The 27,264-nt window shown below is 38.9% G+C and overlaps 1 protein-coding gene across 8 annotated transcripts in view; it reads left to right on the top strand.

Moving 5' to 3' along the window:
- LOC105565376 (serine/threonine-protein kinase tricorner) overlaps positions 1-27,264 on the top strand; it is a 153,593-nt gene that overhangs the window by 79,229 nt on the left and 47,100 nt on the right. For 3 of the 8 annotated variants that reach the window (XM_012018517.1, XM_012018511.1, XM_012018518.1), the window contains one exon: positions 20,561-20,602. The exons of 2 other annotated variants lie outside the window; for them this stretch is intronic. In XM_012018517.1, coding sequence (XP_011873907.1) covers positions 20,561-20,602 — 42 coding nt within the window. Of the gene's footprint in view, positions 1-3,145; positions 3,696-8,363; positions 8,835-20,560; positions 20,603-27,264 lie in introns of those variants that run through there. 3 more of the 8 variants (XM_012018515.1, XM_012018513.1, XM_012018516.1) reach the window with 3 other exon arrangements.

Raw genomic sequence — 27,264 nt, 5'->3', positions numbered from 1 at the left:
TACGCCATTTCGTGCGCACGTGTCTCTTAATAATTAAATGAAAACCACTTTATTACAATGAAATTAGAAATATAAAAAGAAGTACTACAAATATTTTGTACTTGTTCCGTTATAAAAAAATTAAAAAGAAGATTTTGAAATATATAGTGTAGTATGATTTATATCGAAAAACTGTTACTTATTCGGAACTCTAATTTTTTTTCAAACCGTCAACTTTTACTGTTCGCAATTAATTTCGCAAAATGAACCGGTATAAAATGCTTTTGCGAAATTGCCTTATCCTAGTATTGTTTTACGATGCTGTAAACGGCGGAATTGAAAGATTTTACGACTTTATTTTATACGTAATCGTAGTACTCTGCAGTTACTTTACTTTTCCATTTACGCACCGTATCTAATGGTGCTGCACCTACATATTCCACGTAGAATGATTCAAATAATAGTGTCAAGAGTGCTGTGAGTGAGATTTTCAATTCCCTCGAAGGCTTTTCACTCGACGCGTCGCGCGGCTGGAAGAAACTGGCGTCTCGTATTGTCTCGGGCACTGCGCGGTCGGAAGATAACGAGAACAATCGACATTTATTTGTGTCATCGGTCATAGTCGCCTCCTCTATATTACATACAGTACTCGTATGTCGGAGCACGTACGAGAGCTGACCACTATCTTTTTGTCGTTTATACACACAAGCGCGCATATAAGCTCAAGTGTCATCGAAGTCCTACATGCGTATTAAATATATATAAATAAAAAAATGAATTTGTGCCGTTTTCTTAATAGTTTTTGTTCAAATGATTATAAATGATTATTTTCGTCTTGTTGTTGAAGTGATTTTTACTTCAGTTTATTAATTTTCAACAAAAAGAATATGCTGAAATCTATAACTGGAAATGTTACTTCAAGTTGTTGACTAATGTTTCTTATTCTTGGCAGTACTTGAGTTTATATTTTTATGCCTAAACCTGAAATCACGTAAACTTAAAATGAGGTCTTTTGAAAGGACTTGAGTTCGCGTATATACACGGAAAAAACAATGTAGCTGCTGTAGCTAAAACTTAGCAAAATAGGGACAGCTAATATTTTAGTTGTGATAGCTCAATATTTTGCTACTGTGTCTATTGTATTAGGTGCGACAGCAAACGGTTTGTTGTCGTAGCAAAATATTGAGCTATCACAACTAAAAATATTAGCTGTCTCTATTTTGCTAAGTTTTAGCTACAGCAGCTACATTGTTCTTTCCGTGTACATACAATCCATTACTACCCGCAGGTCTTTAATTTGTCGTGTTTAGACTGTCTTCTGGCAAATTCAAATTCTATAAGAGTAAGACTTATTAAATATACGAACCGTCTGCTTTGCGCTTTAAAATTAACAATAAGTTTAATTTTTCTAAAATCATTAATTTGCCCCCCCTAGCCGTGCCGTCTCCGATTGGTTATAATTCAATGACTATTGACCCCATCATTCTCTTGTTATCCTTAATAGTTAAGAGGAACGGCGATGGTTCCGGGACACCCCGCTTACGTGTATGTGTACCGCCCGTACTCTCATGCGAAGTACAGTTAGTCAACACACGCGTGCAACTTTATATCGATGGCGTCACCGTCGATTGGGGCCAAGCGAACTGAACTCATTGTCAGCCACGTCGTTGGTGCGCCCCTTTGCCACGCGGCTGCGAATTAATAATTGTTATTTTTTTGCCCTCGACCGTCGTCAACAGCACGCTGGTAGGAAGCGTCCCATCGAACATGGTCCCATCGAGATGACGCGTATAGCCCGTAACTCGTTTTAACGGCGATATTAAATTTAGCTATCAGACACTTATTTCTGTGATCCGAGAACGTATCATTTGGAGCAGCAACAAATGTATCGTAGGGGCGACTCAGGCATTCCGAGCATTAGCATTTAGTTAGTGCCTTTGATGAAAATTGTCGTTTATTACTCGAGATGTCGCGGAATTGCTGTATTTTCGGTTAGCGGCTTCATTAAAGTGCAACTTTTAAACGCTGCTCGTACACATTTACTTTAATGCACTTCAGCAAGAGTAGCAATTTAGGCTGCGGTGGAGAAACGATCCGCGCGTTGTCCGGGGGAAAAGTTAAGCGAGCGCGAGAGTTGATCCGAGAGGGCCCACCGTCGCATGTGGCACAAATTTTGTCTTGATAGTATACTCATTCCGGCACTCCGGCTTCCGGTTAACGATTCGACCGCGCGGTTGGTACTGTGCCAGGAAAAACGAGATAAACGTCCCGGTAATCTCGAAATCTTCCACCGACCTTGTTGCCCGGTCTACAATATCCGCCGCGTGGAAGATTAAGAGTATTCGAAAACAATGATATCGTATTATCGGTGTAAGTGCATCGTTGTCAGTGTTCGGCAACAAAGTAGAAGGGAATACATTCGGTACGTCTCTCTTTCGGAATTTATCGGTTTCTCCATCGGAGTGCAAAAATATGTAAATGTTTGGGAAAGAAAAGATAACGCGATTTTTTTACTAACGAAACAAAGAGAGATTTCACAAGACTGATACTTCAGCATTACGATAAAAAAAAACAGAGATAGCATCTGATCATCCTGTTTGTATCTACAATATCTGTACGTGATTACTTGGAAATCGCTAAATCTTTCTTTTTTCTGTTCCGACTAATAATAAAGTGCTCGATAAATTTAATAGTCTCAGTATTTCACGTAAATTAATTGACGAAAAAGTGTGGGTTGCATTTAATAAGACAAGACTGTATTCACGTTGAATAAAATTAAAATTAAAATTAAACTGAAATAAAAATTGAATTAAATCAACGATAATACATTTCTTGATTCGTCACACTTGTCGCGCTTTTCGTAGAGAGAGCCGATTTGTGTTAGTATGACACTGGCCACACTTCCGTTCTTATGAATTAATGAGTCTTAAATATATACAAATCATGTGCGTCCATGTGAAATCACGGACGCTTAGCGCTCGTACGCGTACACGCACGTGCGTGTGCGCGGCGCACCTGTGAACACACACGATTGCACACTTACGTCCATTTTCTACACGTACAGGCGAAGTCGTGCGTAGGCATAGAAGTCGTCCCCCGATCCTACCACACACTCCACTCGTACTCACTAGCGTTAACCTCTCAGTCAGTCAGTTAGTCAGTCAGTCAGCTCGAGTACGCGCAACCGGTTCGTAACTTGGCTCGTGATACGCACGCACGAATCGCGCCGATTAATATCGGGCCTCGCGGCCGGTGTAATCTGAGCTTAGGCTTCCGCGCGACATGAGATAGGCGAAAGTAATCTCTATGTACTACGCGATTGAATTGCGAATAGCCGGTGTAAAGTGCACTTTCCCGTCTCCGTGGTCATGGGAATTGACTCGAACCAAAATTTATATTGCTTCATAGAAGAGTCGTGACTGCAAATATACTAAGTTTCTCGGCGCGGTCTTGGATGAGTGATTTATGAACTTGGCGACGTAGATTCGTGAAAGTTCCAAGTCCCTCCGGAGGGCAGGATCTTCGAGCAGTTCTCTCTAGCCTTCGAGATAATAGTATCCCAGTAGAATAAGCGATACGGACTAAAGTAGCTCCAACTTGAGCGCAACAGTGTCGCGGTCCGAAAAACAGTGCGAAAGTTGTGCTAATTCCAAGTGTTGAGAATCTGAGTATGCTTTACTCGGTGACGAAAATCCGAGAATTATTCAAAGAGCCAAGTGAGAAAGAAATCCTATCAATGCCTTCGATATTTTGTCGATTATCTTGATATCGTTCTTCCGAGTACGCGTATTAAACTTTTCCACGCTGGAGCGAGTGATATGATAATTTTTTATATACGGCAATGAGACCCATTTGAATTAAACAGCACATTCGATATCATTATTTGACGCAATATTTGACATTGCGCATGTCACAACAGATCTTAAGTCAGATTCAAACGAAGCGAGCATGAATAAACAGCCTTGCGATAAATGCAAACTGTGGCTGCCGCGATGGCACTCGTTGAAGCAAGTTTATTCATATTTATTCACGTTCGTTCGCTCGGATTAGCTTTGTACACAGCGTTAATAACGAAAGGTTGCGTAATACTCTAGAATAATTAGAATTTTGATAATTACCGAACGTTTTTTGTTACGAATGTAAGAAATTGTTTTCATCGCGCTATTAATATTGCAGAATATTGAATTACTATAGTATTTTTTGAAAATTAGAGTAAATTTTGTAATTATATTCTTAAACGCTTGATTCACCTGAACTTAATAGTTACATGGAAGTTTCTGTGTAATTTATTGAGTCATTCTTGGAATATCCGAATTTATGTCATTGCATAATTATATCCGATATTATTGAAGGATGCGGCATTTGATTAAAAAGAATTTTATTTTTACTACATCAATTATATTTTGTTGCAAGTCTCGAAAATATTTGATTAATGTTCAGAGATATTTTGAAGAACTTTATTATTACCGTAAAAATATGTAATCTCGCGAGTAACAGAATTACTATACGCATTAGATATCTGAGGAATTATATATATTACATTTCATATGTTTTTTAGATACATTGCATTAGTATTGGAAGAGTACGATATATTGAAGGTATTAGAGAATACTCGGCTATCGTTGTGTAAGCAATTTTTATTGGTACACGTTGGAAAATTATCATGTACTTGACATTGTGCTACATTAGTCATTTAAACTAATATTGAAAATGAGTAATATATTTGGTAGATCATAGCTTTTTAATATCGCTATTTCCTGTCTGTGTGTCATATCGCATTGATGTTGCGTTTGACACCGGAAGTGGTATGCGAAAGACAAAAATTGAAACGAACTACTTTGCATTAGAGACATTGCGCAACACTCGCTGTTCGTTAATCACACATGATACTTTTCGTAACGTTAAAATTCATACGGTGCAAAAAAAAGACGAGATACCGATGGCAACAATATTGCGCAATGTTGAGTGACATAACAGAAATTAAGATGGAATCTACTGTACATTTTTTCGCTATTGATCTCGCAACGATGCCTTGACATCTGAAATACTGTGACATTTAAATGTCTGCTATCTAGAATGATTTGGAAATTAGGTGAAATCTGATGTAAGATTATAGTCTAGTTGAATCCCCGCATATAAAGTAGAAACTTATTTTGTGAGTTTAAACTGAAAATTTACTGCTAAATATTAGTGCTGTACAAAGATTTTTCTAGCAGCTTGTAAGGATATTTTTATGTGTTTATATTAATTAAATAATTTAAATCTGAATAAGGTAGTCTAGATTATATGAGATAAGTAATTAGACGTAAAATTATTCGCGAATTATTCGCGAAAGTTGAAAGTGAAGTAGGATAAAGAGATTCGTGTAATTATCATATCTAGTTTAAATTTTTACATTTGTGTTAAATAACAAGTTATGTTAATTTATATCTAAAAACCTGACATCAGGAGATTTCACATTCCTTCACAAAGAAAATTTATTTTATACTAACAAAAATACAAATTTAAAAATAAAAACGTATTTTAGGTAAAACAAGGAAACTTTGGGTAAGAAGTGAAAGGATTAAAAAGTCAGGATGTTTATTAAAAAATAACAAAAATGATCGTATTATTGATGGTAGCTAGTGATCGCGTGAGCTGCTTTGCAATCAGTTTAACGTTTCCTAGTATTATGCCGTAGGAAATACAAGCGTATGGCGTCCGATAACGTCAGATAGAAAATAATTTTTTTCCGAGATAAAACATTGACGTCACTTTTTGTACTTGCCTTATTATGGATAAGCAGCAAAACGCTAATCGTTTCCGTTATCGCCGTAACGACGGTGTGCATTTATCACAAAACGCACCGCGTATCCGCATGCACATATCACTGTTCGTTTCGTTCTCATATGTTTTTCTTTGCTAGTAAAAGTGGTAAAAAAAGTAATTGAACATTTGAATATATGAATATCTAAAATCTCGAAACTATCTGCATATAAAAAGATTAACCTAACGTAATGTTCTTTTCAAACGACACTTAAAGCTGCATTGCATTTGTAGTATTTTATAGTAAATTAGTTATATAATTTAGTGCTCAATGATAATATAGAAATGCACTTTTGACTCTGAAATTCGGACGAATCTTATTTCTATAGCAAAATCGAAACTGCGAAAGAATTTATTTAGTCGCAAAAAATGCACCTTCGATATATGATTTTCAAGTGTTCCGAAGTTACGAATCGGACTATGTTCGGTAAGATTTTCAAATGTTTTGGACTGCTTTTTCGCTTTCACTTAACGTCGGAAGTCGACTTGACTTTCGCATTCAAGGCCTTTGATTTTTTACAAATGCAAACCAGTCTGACACTACAGCGAGTTTGCGATACGTATCCAGTGGCAAATAATTTCTTATGTACTTCACAATTTTATTGCAAACCTGAATCTTATGACGCATCGCTATATATTTTTTTATTAGAATATTGAATAATTTTTTTTTATTTATAAAAACGGGCCAAGTTAGCATTAAATTTGTACAAATACGAATTTTTCCACTGGATCAAATTGTTACTCCATTTTATAATGTGATATCATCTCACTTCGATAATCGATTTCAATTTATTGCTGGCTATGTTTATAACTTCGCGATAAATGATTTCCGGTTGCGCTAAATATATCTGTCTGAGTCACGGTTTTGCTCGTTTAATATTGAAGTAGCTGTTGGCGATAAAATATTATAATAGAGAGTGAGAATTATTAAATAATAAGATAAAAATGTATTTTTGCGTATACGCACGCGTGAAAAATTCATGTTTCCAGAAAATATGTATTAATTTATATTGTCACTATATCGTCATCGTCGACAAGTGACGTTTACTATGCGTATTCCTCTAGCTTGATAAACGGTGCTCGTCGGTGCATGCTGCGATTACACGTTGCCAAATTCGTCAATGTATGAAAGTGCTTGAGAAACATAAATTTCAAACACTTTCTGTCGGTCAAAAGAAGATCAATTGAATTATTATTCTTTATTGAAATATTTTCTTTGAATAATATCTTCGATTTGTTATAATTTATTTTACTAAATATTACACACTGGAACGATTCAGCATCATATACTCATTGGTTTATCAAAAATCGACGTTGACATCATTCAATAGCGTGTAAGATTCGATGTAATTCAAGAGCGATTGTTATTATGAATTTATATACACGTTCAATGTTTAATTTGTCAAAAATCCTTTACATTTTCTTTAGACCGATAAAATTTGTCGCAAGAAAGAAGCAATTTCATATTTCTCGCTCGAAAACCTTACGAAACGCTGTGTGCACGAGGTTTCTAGAATTACGGGTTTATCTGACAGGTGGTCGCTCAGTTTAAACAGTTTGAAATATGGTCTTGCACGGTAGTGTAAGAGCACAATAATCACCGCGGACTCGTCGGACGAGAAAATTACGTGGGTGTACGCGTAATTTCGTGTTTTCTCAGCTGGTTAAAGAGGGACGGACCGCGTGTACGAACGTCACTATAAAATGACAGTACACAAAATGCACTTTCCGTGACATAATACGCGATCATTAGGATCGTGTCACGATACAGCACGATTTAATGATGAGTCAACGATTACAATTAATTGCTTATCGTGCCGATTGCGTTTCGACTGCTCGCTCCAGCTCGTTCATTATTGGTCTCCGAGTCTCTTTAAAACATGGCGTATACTTTAGAGTTTCACTTTGAGAATTACCTTTAATGATAAAAATTATGAAACTCGGAATGAACAGTGAGAGTTCGCCGCGAAAACAGCCCTGAATTACAGTGGTAAGCAGAATAGACTTGAAAGTTTAAGATCTTACAATTAGAAAAGGATCGCATACCAAAGTACAGTATTCAGAAAACAAAATAATGAAAAGTGAAAAGCAATATTATACAATTTATAAATGAAGTAATACACGTTTTCTTGTTTTGTTCGAACGCGCCGCAATTGTGACATTTGTGTTTCTGACAATTATTCTCGATAGTAAACTCTAAGGTAAATGGGACTAAGAGACTAGGCCCGATTTTTCATTTTCCGGTTAAATGTTAATTAGAGATTAGTCGACTACCCGTCTCTTCTTAGATAATAATATAGAAAAAGATGGAGACTAACTTCTGGTTAACCAGAAAATAAAAAACCGAGCCTAATTCTAAAAGTATAATACCGAGTCCTGATTTATATCTCTACTTATATTTCCGATCAATGCGGAATTTAAAGTAGTTTTCAGTACGCGAAGCACTTGCGATTGCATAATTCTTCAAATGCCTCAACCTCTTATTACTTATTACTAACCATTGCTCATTACTAACTAATTCTTGAGAAAATATCTCAATTTCTTATTACATTCTAAAGTACTCGAAGAACGATAGCATAACATAGATGTCAGTATAATAGATATAACGACGATAATCATCACATTATGTCGTTTGTACGGCTAATAATCGAGTGATAAATTGTGATTGAGTGATTCACCGGTCAGTATCGACACTCGATATCGTGAATGTCTTGTAAGAATTATGGGCGCACCTTGTTCACGCGAACATAAGACGATCGCATGATCTCGCGCGTGATTTGGAGCCGAGATCTCGGAAATTGCTAAACGATCGGTGTGACATTTCGCCGCGTGAATCCACGCGCGGGTTCAACGACACTCGTGCACGACAAAATACATGTCTTGCGACGTGCAAGCGCGCGGGTGCCGAGGCGGGACGATCGAGGAAGAGATCGGAGAAAGGGGCGATTATCATTGTTTACCGATGTACAACTTCGAGCTCTTCAAGACTGTGTGGACGAAGATAGGGCGGATGTGTGGCTACATCATTTGCGCCAAATCCTACCTCTCAGGTCAGTAAATAGCTGCCGAAAAAATATTTGGGTTTTGGTCGTGGATATGTTGCCCACGAAAGGAAATAGTGCCGTGTATAATAAAAGCCTTGATGCCATTAGTTTGAATTTTCTAGTGAAGTAATTAATTTCTTGTCGTAAATTCTTAGTTTTCTAATATACTAATTTTTTAATTGTTCGATGCGGAATCATAACTTAATATCGAGAAACAGTTCTTAAAGATATTTTGTAAAACATTTTATTTTACACTTTCTTTCGCTGCGTTACATATCAATTTTCTATCGACGTACTATAAATACGGGTTTAAATAATTTTAAACAAATTATAATTTGTGTTTGTCGTCGTCTGTAATTTTCTAGCAAACTATTATTCTTTAAGGCAGTAAAAAATCATATGATTGCACTTTTTTTCTATATAAACGGAGATAAAGTGTAAGTTCATGTTATCGATAAACATATAATTATCTCTCACGTGTCTGTATATCTTGTGCTTTGTATCGCAAATGCGCTTTAATTCTGAGTTCTATTTATCTAATCTGAAGATCATCACGTTTGCAGTATTATCGCCTACTCGCTCAGGTGTTATCTCTAGATTTTATCGAGCTTTCACAGCTTTGTTTTAACGAATATCGAATCGACGAATCATTTCTTTTTAAGGCCTCGTTAAAAATTGAAATTACTGCAAAATAGAAGTAGTCATTCAAACCAAACTACGGTATGTAAGCTGCCGCATACTTATCAGTAAGCAAATGCTATTTTTCTCGGAGAAAGTTAAAAAAATTAAGAAAATTACATGACCATATATTTAAGGCTAAATGCATAGCTCGTGTACAAGCTTTTCATTTTGTGAAAACTTTAAAGCAGAAAGTGATGTGCATTCTCTCTCTTTCTGTAAAGTATAGTTGTTGACAAGTAGTCATTGCATGAACAAAGCGACCGGCAAAGCGCGTTCGTCGGTCCTGTTTCCTCGACGCGAGCAAAGAAAAAGGAGACGGCCTGTTTGTAGAAAGTAAGTGGAAAAACGAGTGAAAGCGACCGAGGGTATCTTCAAGAACGGGAAAACTTGCGTAGTATCTCTTTCGAAGCCGTTCGCGGGAGCGAGATAGAGAAAAGGCGTGGCAAATCACAATAACGTTCGCCTATTATTAGAAATATTTAGGAAGAAAGCTATTGACCTTAAACAGGATCTATTGAATATTGACCACCCTAGCTCGAAGATTGAAGAGGGAGACGTGTCCAATAAAGTATGATAATGTAACACAAAATTATGCCAAGTCCTGCGGCGTGAATACCGATTCATGTTTTTGGCAATTATAACATGATAATTCTTTCCAAAGACGTTGGAGCTACTTCGCAACAACCGAAATTGAGCCTTCGCTCTCTCGGGGGTGCAAAGGGACGTTGTCTGCCGTTTATTTTCTGCGGAACGCGAACCGCCGATTATCGCGAAAACAATTTAGCATGACAGGAGAAACTGACGATCGTTCGGCGTTTAGGATAATAGTACCTTCGAGAGGAGTACCTGGCTATATTTACGGGCGCAACACTTTTCGAAAGAGCCCTCGCACGATCGATATTATTCGTCGGACCATTATTCTCAGTCTGCGGTTTCTTTTACTATCGGCTATGGTCCGTCGATATGGCTCGTATATATAGTTAGTTGGCAATAAATCAGTTTACTCCCAAATTGAGTTGCAAGCTAGGTCTGTATTTCATTATCTAGATCTAGAATTAGTTCTAAATTTAACTCGATCTTGCAGAATCTCACTGGAATGCAAGATCTTCTCGATTTTTAAGATTTTTGCGAATTAAGTGCGCTGGTAGCGGATTCTTTTCCATTTTATCTAATTGCAAGTGAGAAAATATTATTGATATTATTAAAAATGTTTCTTTCATCGTAATTTCAGGATTATTGTCTTAATGCACCTATTTCCTCTTACGAGCAGTTAGAAAAGCAGATACAATGCGGAGCAATTTTTTCCCCCCGCTCATTTTCCAACTATCGGAGATGAAGTCTAATGCGTGTTTACCTGTTTTCACCTTAAAACCTGTGTATCCGTTTTAATTCCGCTCCGCGGAACAGCCGCGCGATTATAGCATCGATAGCGCGCGAATGCGTTGCGTAAGCTCGCGGGCGTTTTGCAATTGTAATTCACGGGCTTGCACTTCAGGCACGTAGATTGGATATTTGTTCGCCGATAACGGTATAAGGCGATTCTAAATCGCTAGACCGAGCGGAATTGCCGATTCGTGCGAAAGCGCTGCCGGAAAAAATGAGTGTTAACAAAGCTGATGGCCGCTACGCGGATGCACTTTCACTCTTCGCCGATAATGAGCTTCCCGCGCAGATCCGCCCGTTTGATCAGAAAGCACGCATCTCCCGTGTGCACCGCATCTTGCACCGCGGTACGCTGTATTGTTCGAATCGGACTCCCTGTAGGAGTGGATTATTAATATCGGATATCGACAGAATCGCCGGAAGTTATTTCATAAATTCTTGATTTATAGAATCGATTTGTCGTTTATTAAAACTTTATGGGAGGCTATAATTCATCGCTAAATGTTAATTTTTAACGTTAGATGTTAAAGGATTGTATAAATTATTTAATCTCTCTCGTCTCTCTTTTCTGTTAAGATAAAATTCAATTCAAAACTAGGATGAATTTATAACAAACATTATACAAATCGATGATAAGTATCGAGGTCTAGGGCGCGATTGTGCGCGCGATTAATTAAATGCAGTACAAATAATTATAACGGGTAATCCAAAATCAATAAATTTACATATATGGAACGTAATCTATCAAAATTCTTAGATTTTTGTGTCTGAATAACTTCGTAACTGTCATTGCTTTGTTTAACTTATTCTCTAATAAGATGTGCAAAGAAAGAAATAATTAATTAAAACTGATAAGGGTCTCTGCATATTAGCGTCTCTAATGTAGCAATTGCAAAAATTTTTTTTACATGCGTATATATAAAATATTCTCGTTGATTTGTAAGAAATTACAATGAGAAGTTTAGATAAGAGTGAAAGTGGAGACGTAACCGCAAGTTATGGATATTTCTAACGCAGAAACTACCGCGTACAACCATTTTTACTGATTATAAGTGAAAAAAATGTCCCATTGTCAAGCCGCGAGCGCACACCGTGGTCGTTGACTTTCGTTCTGCAGCGCGTACTTCCGCTAAATATTGTTCTTTAGCGGAAGTCGACCTATCTCTGGCGGTAATGAATATCCTTTTGAAAATCGTTTCCATCCTCAACAAATAAAATGGCAATGGGAAACAAAAAGAAATACACGAAACAAATTTTTTGTCTCTTTTTTTCTTAATTTCGGAAAACGTCCTCAATAAAATGACAACAAAAAGTAGGAAGTAAATGAAACATGTCTTTTCCATCTCGGTTTTATTTTTGACAATAATTAATAATTCATATATTATATATTGAATGAAATTAAAATTAGTTGATTTATTAATATTATACGCAGGTCATAATGTATATTAACTGTAATATTCACAAATATGATAAATGCTGCAGCTTGATGAGAATAATCAGGTGCGAAAGTTAAATAGCATTGTTGTAATTATCGTCGCAGAAAAAAAGTCTATAAATTCTCACAACGTATGACGAATAGAAAGTGCGTCGTTTAAAATCCACTCATCGTCGCTTGCGTCATTCCATTTTAAATTTAGAAACGCCAGAGATACAGATGAAAGGCGCACTAATGAATCACCCGGTGTGCACGTGTAATAGCGTATACATGCATTATAATTAGTAATATCGATGAAAAGAGAGAGAGAGAGAGAGAGGGAGAGAGCTCGTTTATATTTCTCGTGGCATGTTTTAAATAAAAGCGAACTCGGGCGAGCGATCTAATCGGAACGAAAGTATCGGCACGTTATAATCGATATGTGCGGCAGTGCATGCCGATGATGGATTGGCGAAGGTGCGATCGGCTGTACGTTCAACCACACATGTCACACATACGCGCATGTAGTATGTGACGCATCGCGGGAACCCGACCACGCATTTCGAGAAACTGGGTTACAGCCCGTTGGGTTCGCGGAGCCCCCGACCTAGAACTCCTTTCCTTTTCGGCACTTCCGGTTTGACATCCTTAGGATCGATGCGCTCGTCACCGGTTTTACCAGATGCGTTCTTGACCGAAATTCGCGATCGCGATTCTATTCGTATTCACTAGGATAGCACATTCAAAATAATTCAGATGTTATTAATGATTTTTTGACCTAATAATTCATCCGTATATAATAATCTCTAATTACTTATGTGTTATTCACATACTTACGTAGTGTACAATGGATAAAACACAATACAGACAATTACGATATGGTATTTACATGAATTTGAAAAATTTTAAATATTTGTCTTAAAATAAAATTATACGGTATCTTGTTGACATTGCAAATAATAGAAATCAACTATGATATAACTTTTATTAAATATATAAAACTTGAAGGAACAAATAATCCAGATTTGAAGAATTTCATTTTTCTAAGTAGGTATATATAATTATAAAACTCAAAATTGATAATGAGACATAAATTTTGTAAAGTCCAAAATCTTGTGTATCGCCTCTAATTTCCTAGCTAAGTCACTAAAAAACATTTAATCCTTGGAAGATACTTTACAATTCTAACATTTTTCATAAAACTTTTGTAACGTGTGATGTCGGGAGAGGAAAGATATTTACTAACGATTGATTAATATTTATTAATCCATATATTACTGGCTAAATTAATGCAGTGCGATACATTTCAACAAATTGCTAAATCGTTTGTTAAGCTTGGAATTTATTAGAAGAATTTACAATACACACAGAACATTCGTAAACTTGGAAATCGTTGCGATATACCAACAATTATAAACATTTAGAATCTATTATAGCGCATGCCAACTCATTGTCTTGTAAGAAAGGAACAATGTGTCTCCCTATAAATATGCATAAAGTATGTAAGCCGCCGCGATAAAACGCCGTTTCAGCCGTTTCCGTCTGAATGGTTTCGCCCGGTAAAACCCACGTACGAAGAGTACAAGTCGTTCTTTACCTTTGCTACGGTCTCCGTAGTCACGCCAACTTGAAATCATACCTCACGTGACGTAAACCCACGCATCTTCTGAAAGATTCATTGTCGTATGCGGTGATATAAGTATATACCTTAACACCGCCGCTTCTGTCAACTGTACAAGTACATGTGGGTGCGTTCGTACGTGTAATGTCACAAACACACGGAATGTGTACGAATTCTGAATGATACGCGTCACAAGCTTTACATCAATACCGAGATGTGTTGGCGAGATACACACCCATTCAATCCACAGCGTGCCATTGATCGGACGAGCCGAAATGTGCAGAACTATTTTTCACATCTGTCTTTAGAACTATTGACTGGATCGCCACCTCTGAATATTCTTTTAATTTTTAGCATCAAATATTTTAACTGGGCTTTACATTAAAATTCGCGAAATTAAACAAGAGGCGGTATTTTTTCTGTTTGCAACTTTGAAATTTAATTCGCGAAAACTTTACTTTATATATACATGGAAATTTAAATATATCTGAGAATAATTAGGGGCTTGAGAGTAAACTTTCGTGGCAAAGATAGGCAATTTATGTCTCATTATCAATTTTGAGTTTTATAATTATATATACCTACTTAGAAAAATGAAATTCTTCAAATCTGGATTATTTGTTCCTTCAAGTTTTATATATTTAATAAAAGTTATATCATAGTTGATTTCTATTATTTGCAATGTCAACAAGATACCGTATAATTTTATTTTAAGACAAATATCTATCCCCCTCTCTCTCTCTCTCTCTCTCTCTCCGGTAATTTTAGCAAAATTTTAACAAAAAGAAGATTCTGTGATCTCCCCTAGTGTGTGGACTTCCGAGGTCAAACGTGTATTTCTGCCTTTTCCCTCTTTACCTTACGATCTTATCATCCCGCGAATCATTGTAACGCGGTCGCTTTCTTTCATCTGAAAATCGCTCGGGCAAGCCGCGGCAGTTTTCAGCGGGACCTTATTTTCGTCCTTAAATCTTTCGAAACGCGGCACGAGCGGTTGGATTATCGCGCTCTATGTATTCTGGCATGCGGAACGTTCTGGTCTGGCAAGATGCCCATCGTTACGCGGGATGTTGAGTCCGTCCACCGGTGCGGGTCTGCTAACTCCGAGATGCTGGGTTAGTCGTTGGAACGAGGATGAGACGAGAAATCAAGAGCGAGGCTGCAGAAATGTAATCAGACCTGCAACCTTACTTACTGCTGAGCGGTCGGGAATTTTAGTTCGTTTGGAGCGAATCTATTTTAATTGCGGTGATCTTTAGCGACTAATGTGTTAGATTTATACAGGGTGTTACGTGATCCCGTGAAAAATAACCATCTTTTTTAAAATTTGTTTCCTCCGAAACTCCCCGACAAATGACGGTCTTAAATTATCAGTTAAACCGGGGGATTGCCCTTAAAAAGATACGGAAAACGTAAGAAATACCACAGTTATTGCCTTCATTATATAAGAATATCTCTTTGTAAATTACCAACATTTCAAAAAAGTGTTGGAAATGCTACTCTATTCATATTTGCATTTATACAAAAAGTATTTCGGTTCGCCAGGATTAATCAGATACAGCTTTATTCAATTTGTCTCCCGTTGAATTTGCAGTAACCGAATGGTTTGCAAAAAAAAAACAGTTTTCTATCGCACGTTATTTGTCGCGGTGATGCAAGCGGCACGATCTGTTTAATAAGCCACTGGTGCGTGAACGAAGTAATGATTTTACAAGCGAGTCGATTTATTATCCCGGCGATTTTTCACGTGAAAGCTTTTCGCCGAAAGGGCGATGGTTAGCCAGAAAACAATTGCGGACGATCTATACTTCCTAGTGAAAAAGCGCTAAAACCGGTGTCTATTTCGATCGAGCACGTATAATCACCGGTGCGATTGCGTTTCCCATCGTATATTTATGAACATCTCTGACATCTCGTTTGCTTGATTCGCCGCTTGTATAACGCGAATCGTCGTAATGATAATTAAGCTGTCGTAATCATACCACGACCTGTCACAATCAGAATTGCAATTTTCATCGGAAGAAGAAATAGATTCTCGCATTCTCCTCTTTTCCTGAAATCTTTTGTCTATCTTACATATTAAAATAATTAAAAATGCCGCTGAGAAACTTTATTCGGATGGATTAAGTTGCTTTTATGTGTGAAATATTTAAAATAAGAAGATTATAATATTTTAATTCCCAGTAAAGCCGTTCTCTCGCTAGACTTTTTATTTGAAGAAATGAACAAAATCATAAGAAAGGTACAATATATAAACAGGAAATTATAGTGCCTCACATTAATTATTAGAGATATTATTTTATCATAATAATTATAATTTATCATAGAATAAAACTATATATATGTATAAACATTGTAATTTCACTAAAATACTTTTAATTTTGCCGTATATATATTACAACTCTTTTCGGTGTATTATGAGGACGAATAAAAGAGTTGCCGCAATGTACTTCTTGCAGATAAAAGAAAGAAAGAAGTACGAGTTGATGACTCCGTGGCAAAGTAGCTTTCGCGGTTTTTTCCCTGTAATACTTTCGCTTCCTCCGAACTTTTGGTCTTCAGTGGTTCCACACACGCAGTGGGGATACGTGAACCTACGTGTGCTCTTGCATCATTTCGCGGGTTCTCGGTAAATACGGTTCAACGAAGGGAATGAGGGACCGATAGACGTTACGTGGATCATTTATTTGGCAAGCACAAACAGAGGCACACATACTGTTAATTAAACAATTTTCCGAGGGCTGTTTGTTCTAATTAGCGGCATAAATCGGGAGAAAGAACAGCATTTCAAGTATTGGTAGGTCCACATTACTTACCGGAAAATCCTGGGGCTAGATTTTCGACGAAATCTAGATTTAATAAAAAATAGATTTAATAAAAATCCATTTTTTTTTAGAGAGAGAAAGGGAGAAATAAAAGTGTCTTTGATGTGTAATTGATATTGCATTCGATAAAAAGCGTATACGAGAATTTCCCTCGTTTCTCTAAAATATCGAGGGAAATGTTTCAGCAACTAGTCTCGATCGGGTAACGACAGCAGTTAATTATACATCACGTCGAACTTCAACTGTATATTCGTGCCCTCTCATCTACGTATTCACCGAATTACCCATCTAACTTTTGAATGCGCCGTCGCATTTGCATGTCTGTGCTCCGCGATGTGTTAATTCTTGCGAATACCGCGAGTGGCACGGAAATCTGGAACAAAGGGACGCGGCCGCGTAACATGAGCTCCTTCCTCGCTTGTTTCCTCTTCGCGTTCTCTTTTCCTCTCCTTCTCTCTGAGCTTCATCCATCTGCTCCGCGTCTTCTCCAACTTTTCTCTGGAATCTAGGCTGTTACCGTGGCAACACAGTTACAAGACACTGAAGACTTCACCGAAGGCCATCGAACAGGAGAGGGATGGAAGAAGACGCAAAGACTTGCTCCTACTCGCTCCTCCAGCCTCGTCTCGCTATCCTTGTTCAGCAATCTCCTCCCCATCTTTCGTCTGCTCCGTCTCGCCGATCAGATGTTCGAAAAAATCAATAAGACTCTCCCCGTCGGCTCGTTCCGTCGTCTTCTCTTTCTGCGGCACGGCCCTCTCCGTTTCTCCCTGTTGCTTTCTCTCTCGGCGTATCTCCAGTGCGACACTTTGCGTCACACGTTGAGGAGAGGAGCCGCTACAATGAGAGGGAAGTGGTCCGCGGGGCATAAAGGGGGGTAGGATGACTCAGAAGGGTTGAATGCACACGTGGAGCGCTTTGTTGAGGCCACCGGGTATCCGGCACAGCTGATCGCATGGGCATGTACTCGCGTCTCGATCTGCTCCTGCGCGACCCGACGTCTCGAAGCATCGATCCCCCGGTCGAAACCTTCCAACTCGGATACACGGTTGCCATGAACTGCCCTGAGAATATAATAGATAATTGTTCATCTCGATGCCTGGGATGTGGCGATGTGAGATTACATAGATTATGCAGGATGAAATTAGAGAAAATAAGAAAGAGGTCTATTTTGATGGTAAATTTAGAGTTTTTGCTCTATGGAATGTAACACAAATGTTGCAGAAGGCGATAAATTTGATATTATAATATTGTGCTTTATGCGATTTTTAATTTTACATGCAATGATGTAATAGACAAATTTTTGATATCTTAGATGTGTAAAATGCGGAGACGAGAGGTAGGCACATGTAGGGGGAAGTAGAAATAAATATATTCGATATAGAAATAAAAAAAGAAAACGTAGAAATTTTAACCGAGAAATTTATTTCTAGGATAATACACTCTTTTATGTCTGTGTGCATAATATAATAAAAATATCTTAATTGAAATTCATATACCATATTTTATTCCGAGGAATTTTACACAATCTCTTAAAACGAATAAATTATTTCGATACCTTAAACTTATCACGGATCAAATAGAGTTATTTGATAAGGATTTTGATAAAGAGCCCAAGAGCAGTTCAAAAGTTCAACTACACCTTATCTCAGCTGTACAATAGCGTTGCTTGTTCGACTTTCAAGTCTGCTGAATTATTTCAGGAACTGAATCTTACAGCATGTTTCGGCGAGCGAACTTAGAAAGCGAATCAAAGTTACAGATACGCGTCCAAAAAAAAAGATAAAAAGACAAAGAGAAATCTATAGCGCGTTAATGGATAAATTTGTTTCCCGGCTGGAAATTAGGATAATTAACAGACCAACCGAACGCGAAGCGAATGCGAGTGAGTCAATGAGCGCGAAGAATTTTAACTTTAGATCCGGTTCACCCGCCGCTGTACATTGTAATAGACACGATTCCGTGTACGAGGACCATGCATACTTATCGCATGTTACAACCGCGTTATATCGTGACTAGCTGAAAGAAACACGTTATATTCTTCGCTCGGCACACGGTAATACTACCGCCTTCAGGAACAAACAGCGCTTCGCGGTAGTCCTCGGTGGTTCGTAGCGGTTGTCTGACGGACCGGTGCGCTTAATTCCCACGGGCAGCAATGGGAAAGAAGCTACGCTTGACAATAACCGGCTACCGTTCTACTGGTTGTCCCAGAACTGACGGAGGGTGGTCGCGCGGCGTTATTTCCGTCAAGTTTCGACGCAAGTCGCCTTTAATAAAATATCTCTCGAATCAAAGTTCAAAAAAGCTGCAGCTCAGACATGCGAATTGAGCTCTGCGAATCTAAATGGATAATGAAATGTTATTCATGTCGCTATCTTGAATTTTGTTTGAAAAATATTTTAATTTGACGCCGCTGAAATACGAATTATTGAAATTTAGTAGATTGAATGTAAATTGCGACTTGTGCCGATTTTTCTTCTGAATCTTTCTAGTTGGTAAATTCCGTGGTTGAAAGAGTTAGAATTACGCAAAAAAGGACTTGGGATTTGTTTCGAATTTTTCGTGCGCAGATTGCCCAGCGATAGAAACGTGGAGGCCGATTCCGAATATGCGAGGAATTTTTTTTTTAAAGATTTTTCTACCATGATTCATCCACTCCCGGACGTTTATTTATACAACTTGTACACGTATTTCGCTAAACGCTTTGAATCCTGTTATTCTCGACGAACCTACCTTTCACTCGATGGCGACTTGGTACGTTCAAGGGAATATTATTCCATTGACTCAGTTACCATCATCCTCTGTCGTATTAATGGCTATTACCATGATGACTTGTGCTATCGACATTATCGGTTCCGTTAACCAATTTCATATAATTATTAACTGCGAGCAAATATCCAATTTACATTTGCGCAACTGTAATTTGTTATAATGTCATCTATGAAATAAGTCTGGAAAATTGGAGTTGATAATTTTAAAATTCTTTGAAAAGTCAGGTCGGTTTTTAATGATAGAATAATAGATATTACGATAGTATTTGAAAAATACAATTTCTGATTGATATTTTCTAAAGTACAATTAATTTCTAACTTTTCTCAAACATTTCAAGAGATAGTACACGGAGAGAATTTTCTCTTAAAATTTATCCTGAAAATTATGCAATCATGGAACAACACGGTATTTCAAGGAACCTTATGAGAAGTTTTTGAAATTTTACCATATATTTTACTAGTAACATATATGGTAAAATTTCTAAAAACTCTCATAAGGTTCTTCAAAATGCCATGTTATCCCACGATTACACGATTTTCAAGGAAAATTTAAGAGAACATTCTCTCCGTGTAGTTTCTTTATGTTGAGTAGACAGAAAATAACAAAATGTGCATCAATAATTTAGCCAGAATTTTATTTTACATCAAACATTTTTTAATTAAAATATCTCGCTCGTGTGCATTAACGTTGCATTATTTTACGTTATCCTGAATGAGTAACGTGATTCGCGTCTCTGATCGTAGACAGGAAATATTGTCACACATTTTTGCAAGCGATATCTTCGTATCGAGCTCGTCCCGGCGATAAAGCATATCTGCAATCGCAGATTCGCTTATCGCCTCATTCTGAGCAATACAATTCACATCTTCGATCGTAGATTGCGACGGAAAATTACATCGCCACATTTGTACAAAATCATATCTTCATATCGAGCTCTTTGTTCCGTCGATAAAGCTACTCTGAAATCGTAGGTTCACTTATCTCTGGATTAACCCAACACGTTTTGACATATCTATCGTTCTTTGTGTTGCAGGTCAGTATGCTCTGATGCCGGAAAAACTCGACCACGAAATGGGTAAATAACGCATTTAAACGATTTGTCGCTTGAACGATCTTTACGCCAAAGAAGGCAAACGCTGGTTTTAATTTTATGTTAAATTAGAAGGTATTGTAGAAATGTGTTTAAGAGCCGAACGTTTTTAGAACACTATTCTTCAAGTTGTTGTTATGTCGGCTCTTTCATAGTTGAGAAGATTCGATTACGTGAACGCGACACAAAAACTTGAAACCATCCGCGCGTTTTACAACGCGCAATGGAGCGTCTTACATCACATTAATGGCAATCCCTTAACATTTTACGGTCGGTCGCACAGCGATTTTCTATTCGGTAACGTGCAGCAGCGATTAGTCTCCGATGGCGATTGGCAGGGAAGCGGGTAACGCGAACGGAACGAAGGGTCTAGTGCACGAAAGCGATAAGTCCGCCACGCAAACTTTTTACGAGAGATACAAATGTGTAGGATAGTATTAAGCTACAATAGAGCACGGGTAACTTTGCGTCACATCGAATGAGGATAAAGAGCGGCGTGGATAATGTAGTGCCATTTGCGCCGAAGTTACATTTTCTCCCTTTTGAGGAACAAAAGATTTCGCGAAAGTACATAACGTGAGGTCCGGCGACCGCATTGTGATACTTTATACGGTACTGAAAGGAAGGGAAGAAGAAGAAGATGAAAGAGAAAAAGAAGAAACACGAACAGTAGTTTAGTCCGTTCTTTATATTAATGATTTTTTTATTATGTGAGAAATTGGCTGCTTTTCTTTTCTTGGAATTCACGAAATTGTGCCTGCTGATTACTTTCCCCGGCACTAAATCATTTAGCGAGCTTTTATCTCCGCGTAAGTCGCACGTTATTGTTTCCGTTGCTATCTCTATATTCCTCTCTCCAAACGTCGAAATTATCTGTTTTTATCCATTCCCCAATCTACTCCATTTTCGCGTCTAATTCTTTTCATGATAAATGGACCGCGGCGGATCTATCCTGGCGCATTTTGAGCTATTGCATGCGTCGGAGCCTGCAATTTGCTCTGAGAATGTGATCGAGTAGAGCCACGAGTGATAGTCACGTCTGGCTGAATTATGTAAACTTACGTAATCCTTCGACCGCACGCCTGGTCGTGTCCTCTCGACGATAGTTGTGTGATTAGCCCTCTCTCGCGGCGATATCAACCCCTTGAAGCCCGAACATAAAACGAAACATCATTTCAGTTATTTTATCCTCTAAGATAAATAAAGTGTATCGGCTTTTTTTTTATCTCTGTCAATTAGAAATTTACATTTGTACAAACACAGCAACGGCAGAGAAAATATTCGCGAACAACAGAGAAGAATTAAATATCGCGAACGCTGGTTCAATTTCGACGTATGAGAACAATTGCGAACATATTTCTCATTTAAACTTTACAAATCGATAATGCTTTTTGCGCGATTTTACCTAAACATCTGGAAATCCGAGAGAAGGCAAACTCGACGAGATCGCACTCTAATTGCGACACATTACCCGCTTTTGCTACGATCTCTCGAGGTTAAACCTCCAAAAAAAAGCGACTTTCATCCCGGCACTTTTTCTCACCCTTCGTCCCGCGGGCCGAAACTATCAATTTCGATTCTACCTTGTGTTTGTTACTTTTCACGGTCCGCGTTCACCGCAATTAGAGAACGGTACTTTTGAGCGGGTCAATGCATCCGTTCGAGATCGCCGAGCGTGCCCAGAAACAAAGGAGTCGGGTTTCACGCTTTTGCGCCAATGTTTCCTGAATAATCCTGAATAGCGCTCGCAGCACGTGCATTAACTTTTTACTTGCCTCGACACGGCGGGGTGTTCCGCGCCGCTATGATCGATCTTTCTTTATGCAAAAATATTCTTCGCATAGCGTGGAATAGAATTTTCCTTAACGAAGCGGCGGTGGAGTTCACATGGTTTCTAATTTACCGGCCGTAAAAAAAAATTCAAGATTGCAGAAATGTATACGTGGATTTCGAAGCGGAACAAATAGTTTTAGGATTTTTATCGTTTACTCAATTTTACACGGGCGGGCCCTTAATTTGAGATTTGCTTGACAAAGATAATTCAACGTTGGAATTTAACGAGATAGGTCAATCAAATATTTACCGAAGAAAGATGGGCTGGAAGAAGTAGGTCGAAGAATGGCAGCCAGCACTCGGGGACACCCCCGTAAATTGAAACGTAAGATTCTCGTTTACCCTCAGTACCCATGTTTCATTTAACAAAGGGCCAATATGGCCCACACTGTTATGAGACGAACACATTTAACAATTCTCGAGAGATCGGTACATTGATAATTGAACGTTTAAAACAACCAACTTCGTGAATCTAGTAGACCACTTGCCCTTTTTCTAAAACTAGAATTCGAGAGAAAGAGAGACGACAGGCACTCATTAAGCTGCGGTTAAATTGAACGAACTGGTGAAATCTGGTTTTAATAGTCTAAACGGTCGTCGTTAGAAATATTTCGCCTAATTATTTCAGCCCGCCATTACGTTCGCTCACGGTGAAATCACGAGACAAACACCGAGCAGCGTGCGGGCAAATTTGCACCCACGTGGAAGTGCAAATTGTCAAGTTTGATTCGGGCGAATCGTAAATATCGGATCGGACGCGAGTGGTTTAACAATCATAACCGAAGTACGTTGACGCCGTCGGCGATTATCCCCGGCTACCGAACGTGGACTACAGCTCGCTTCGTCATCGTAAGCAAACAAAAGGTTTTACGGTCAAAGGATTCGCATATCAGGCTTGGATGTGGCTTATTTAAACGGATCAGCCGGATTAATGCTGCTTGTACCACTCGCGTGACGGTGGACATTATTGAATGCAGTTTGCCGCGCGCGTTATCGGATAGGACCTGCATTATAGGACCGGATGGCGCATGGCGGATAAAGAATAGCGGTCGTGACCCCGCCCGCGGGATTCCCGTTAAGGAAGCATTAAACGATTCCCATCGGGTCGCGTATCGGAAGCGATCTTCTCGCTTCCGCAATTACGCACTCATGCCTGAGCCCATTATCAATCCGCTATTTCGTTGCATAGAGCGTCGGGATATTCCGTGCCTGATGTTCGTCTTCGGGTTTTCCTCGTGACAAGCGTTAAGGCCTGTACGTAGAAAGGGGGAAAGTGCCAATGAGAGCCACAAAATGAACAGAACTCGGTTCTCACACAAAAGAGTCTGAATTTCTCTTTAATAAGAAACAAACGTTTCGACCCTTCTTCGGGTCTTCTTCAGCAGTGAAACTCGTTTAAACCGAATAAAACATAAGGCAAAATCTTTGGACATCAGCACACCATGTGACTTCAGTGTCATTTACAGTTAAGGCCTGTGCCCACGATGCTAGAACTTGGTCCACGTGTTAGTTCCGAGAAATGTAAAGCCAATCAACTCGCAGCTTTTACGGAATAGCTTTAAAATTAGAACTTGGACCAAGTTCTAGCAACGTGGACACAGACCTTTAGCTTAGTTTAAAAAAAACCCCGCTTTCCTAAGTCGTTTGAAGCAATGTAATTCGTACGAACATTTCAGATTATTCATTTTTCTGCCTGTTTGAGTAGATTGAACATTTCTATTGCGTCCTAACGCAATTTCTTGGCGCCGTTCAATCTAATTACGGGCAAAATTAAAAAGAGAGAGGGAGAGAAGGAGATATTTAACTTGGAATTGAAACGTAATGAGAAACATTTCCGCGGCGGTTTTACAATTTCCCTCGATGGCGGAGAAGTTAACGGGGGCCGAGAGAGGCTCGGAGTCGCGATTACGGATGCTCAAGCTGCAATTCCGCTCGGGGGCATCGATATCCGTCGCTTATCCGACAAATCCGATACAGTGGAAAGCACCGGGCGCTCGGAATGGGGATATCCTAGTCGGTAACTTGTGCGCGGCCGCGTGGCGGTGTGCACGTGAATGTGGGTTAGAATGCGGCAGACTAACCGAGCCACGACGAGCGCAAGCAAGCGAGCGGGCGAGCGGGCAAAGCAAGCAGCTGACGCGGCGGAATCAATATTCTCACGTGTACGCGTATATAGCGCACGCACGGGCCAGCCCCGCGCTGGCAAACGACGACCCGGGAAAGGTGGCGATCATCACTAACCGCGGTGATGATGAAAGTAATTTGTGGTGAACGCGACACGTCGATGCGCCCCGATGCGACGTAACCGATACTGCTCTCCCGGCGATCGTATGACGGATGTTAAATAATTACTCCGGATTTCGTAACGCATACTTTGGAGAATGTCGCCGTATTACGTAATTATCTGCACTATTCTCTGTCTTACAACAATTATGTAGGTACGAGGGATATCCGGTAAGTAACGTTGCAACATTTTTTTAAAATTCAAATGGGAATATATTTTAATGAATTTTACAGATGTTGTTAATGTAATTGTACATTTTGTCAGCCGTGGGACGAATTTTTTTATGCCAGTATCAAAGCTCTCGCGCCAACTTCATATCACTTACGATTGCATGAACAACAGTACGTGAAATTTTAGGACACGTTTCATGGAGATCGTCAATTGTCGAACGACAATCGGAAAGAAGGTGTTCTTTCAATTTTGTACACAATTTTATCGGACACAACAAACGGCCGTCCACTTCTCTCTTCATCGTGAACGTCCGTCCTTCCATCGTTGAAATTCCTGGAAATTGCGCACAAAATTGGAGAACACCCTCTTTCCGATCGCCGTCCGACAATTTGACGACCTCCATGAAATGTGTCCTGAAATTTCACGTATTGTTGTTCATGAAATCGTTAGTGATATAAAGTTGGCGCGAGAGTTTTATGATGCTAGCATAAAAGAACTCGTCTTACGGCTGACAAAATGCATTGAAGTTGAAGGCGACTATGTTGAAAAATAGTGCGCAACTATATTAACAACACCTGTAAGTTCGTTAAAATATATGCCTTTTTAAATTTTTTAAAAATGTTGCAACCTTACTTACCGGATATCCCTCGTATATCCGACGTTTTTTTTCCTCAAGAAAGATATTTGATTGAGAAAATTGTCGAGAGTCGAAGAACTTCCGGAAATCAAAATTCTTATGACGCCCGCCTAGTGAGAGGAAGGTCCAGGTTCAAACTCTGGCTTTATTTTTCGCAATGGACTTAAAATTAAAATTATTCAGACACTAACGTTCTGTCCTGGCTCTTACTCCTTTATTACTTCGTATTTGTGTTTTCACCTAAGAGCCTCATGAATTTTATTAATTGCTGAAATTCTTATATCGCTATCTTATATATTCAAATGTAACAATATTGAATTATACATCAATTAAATTCTTCTTCCTCGTGTATTAGGCTTAAAGCCTGTTTTATCCCTCGTTCTGGTACTTGAGCATTTGGTTTTACTTCATGTTCGGTAGGCTGCTGCTAAACCTTGCTGAAGGAAACCTCCCATGTTTGAGGGCTATACCCCTAAAGGGGTATGCGTGGCAAAATACTTTCGGTGGTTACCACTTTCCTTCGGGAGATTCCGAAAAGCACCAGCGGTGTCCGTGGATTTAAACTCGGATCTTTTCGTTCATTTGGTTACTGAGCAGCGCACATTTCTCTGCGCCACACTCGCAACCGCGCATAAATTAAATTGTTAACCTAAAAGCTCGTAGAACTTGGTCTCCTTATTTACTTGTCGTTTGTTAAATATAACACGTGCAAACACTTATTGAAATTCGTAAATTTTGGTTCTCCGAAGCGAATACTCTTTTGCATACTTGAATGATTTCTGAGAAAGAAATGTTGACTCGCTTATCAAATGTAGATTTGGCGATAAGACTGGACGTCTATTGTTCTTTCTCCGGGAATGTATTATCGACTTGCAGTGCCATTCATTATCGACGTTAGCGTGAAAGGAAACAGATGTACGCTGCATTATTCGAACATATGTTGAGATGAATTAATCGCGCTCGGCTTTGCAGCGAGAGCTATTTTTATCAATCCCGTCCGACAATGACGGAGGTCGAATTTGCTTCACGATAAGAGGTTTATGAATTTTCTACCGGGAAACGCACTTCGCGCTCACCGAAATACGCCGCGTCCGACGCACCGTCGGCCGCGCACGGTCGCCGAGATAAGCAACACCGCGCGATCTTTCTTCATCCTGCTCGAGCAAGTAGATAAAACGCCGTCGTATTCTTCCCGACAGCCGCTATCGTTTCTCCGAAACACGTTAATGAACGTGCTTGTCAGGCAGCTTTGTCTACGCTTTAGTATCATGTTATCTTAATAGAGCAACGTCCCCTATTATGAGATAGGCTCTTAATATGAGATGTTACTGGCGATATCAAATCTATTTGTGAATACGGATAAGTTTATACATTCGTATAGGATTACTTATCTTTTCTTTGAAAGATGCTTTCTTGTACAATTCTTTATGAGTGCAAAGTGATGTAACCGATGAACATAGTGAACGCAATGTATACAGGGTGAGTCTTTCCGTATCCGACAAAATTTTTGAGAAGGTAGAACGGATCGAGATGAACGGAAAAGTCCTGTACCATTTTGCAATTTTCGTAATAGTTAACGAGTAATTAATTATGAAAAATCGTTGTCTTAGGCCGGCCTACCGCCCAATTCGAGCGCGTGGCGAGATCTGCGCATAGCAATATCGATCGCCGGGCGATCACATCTGCCACGCGCTCGAATTGGGCGGTAGGCCGGCCTAAGAC

Source organism: Vollenhovia emeryi, unplaced genomic scaffold (assembly GCF_000949405.1).
Source record: "Vollenhovia emeryi isolate VEMERY1.0 unplaced genomic scaffold, V.emery_V1.0 DF939153.1, whole genome shotgun sequence".
Lineage (NCBI taxonomy): Eukaryota > Metazoa > Arthropoda > Insecta > Hymenoptera > Formicidae > Vollenhovia > Vollenhovia emeryi.
This window is presented reverse-complemented; position numbering and strand designations above follow the sequence as displayed.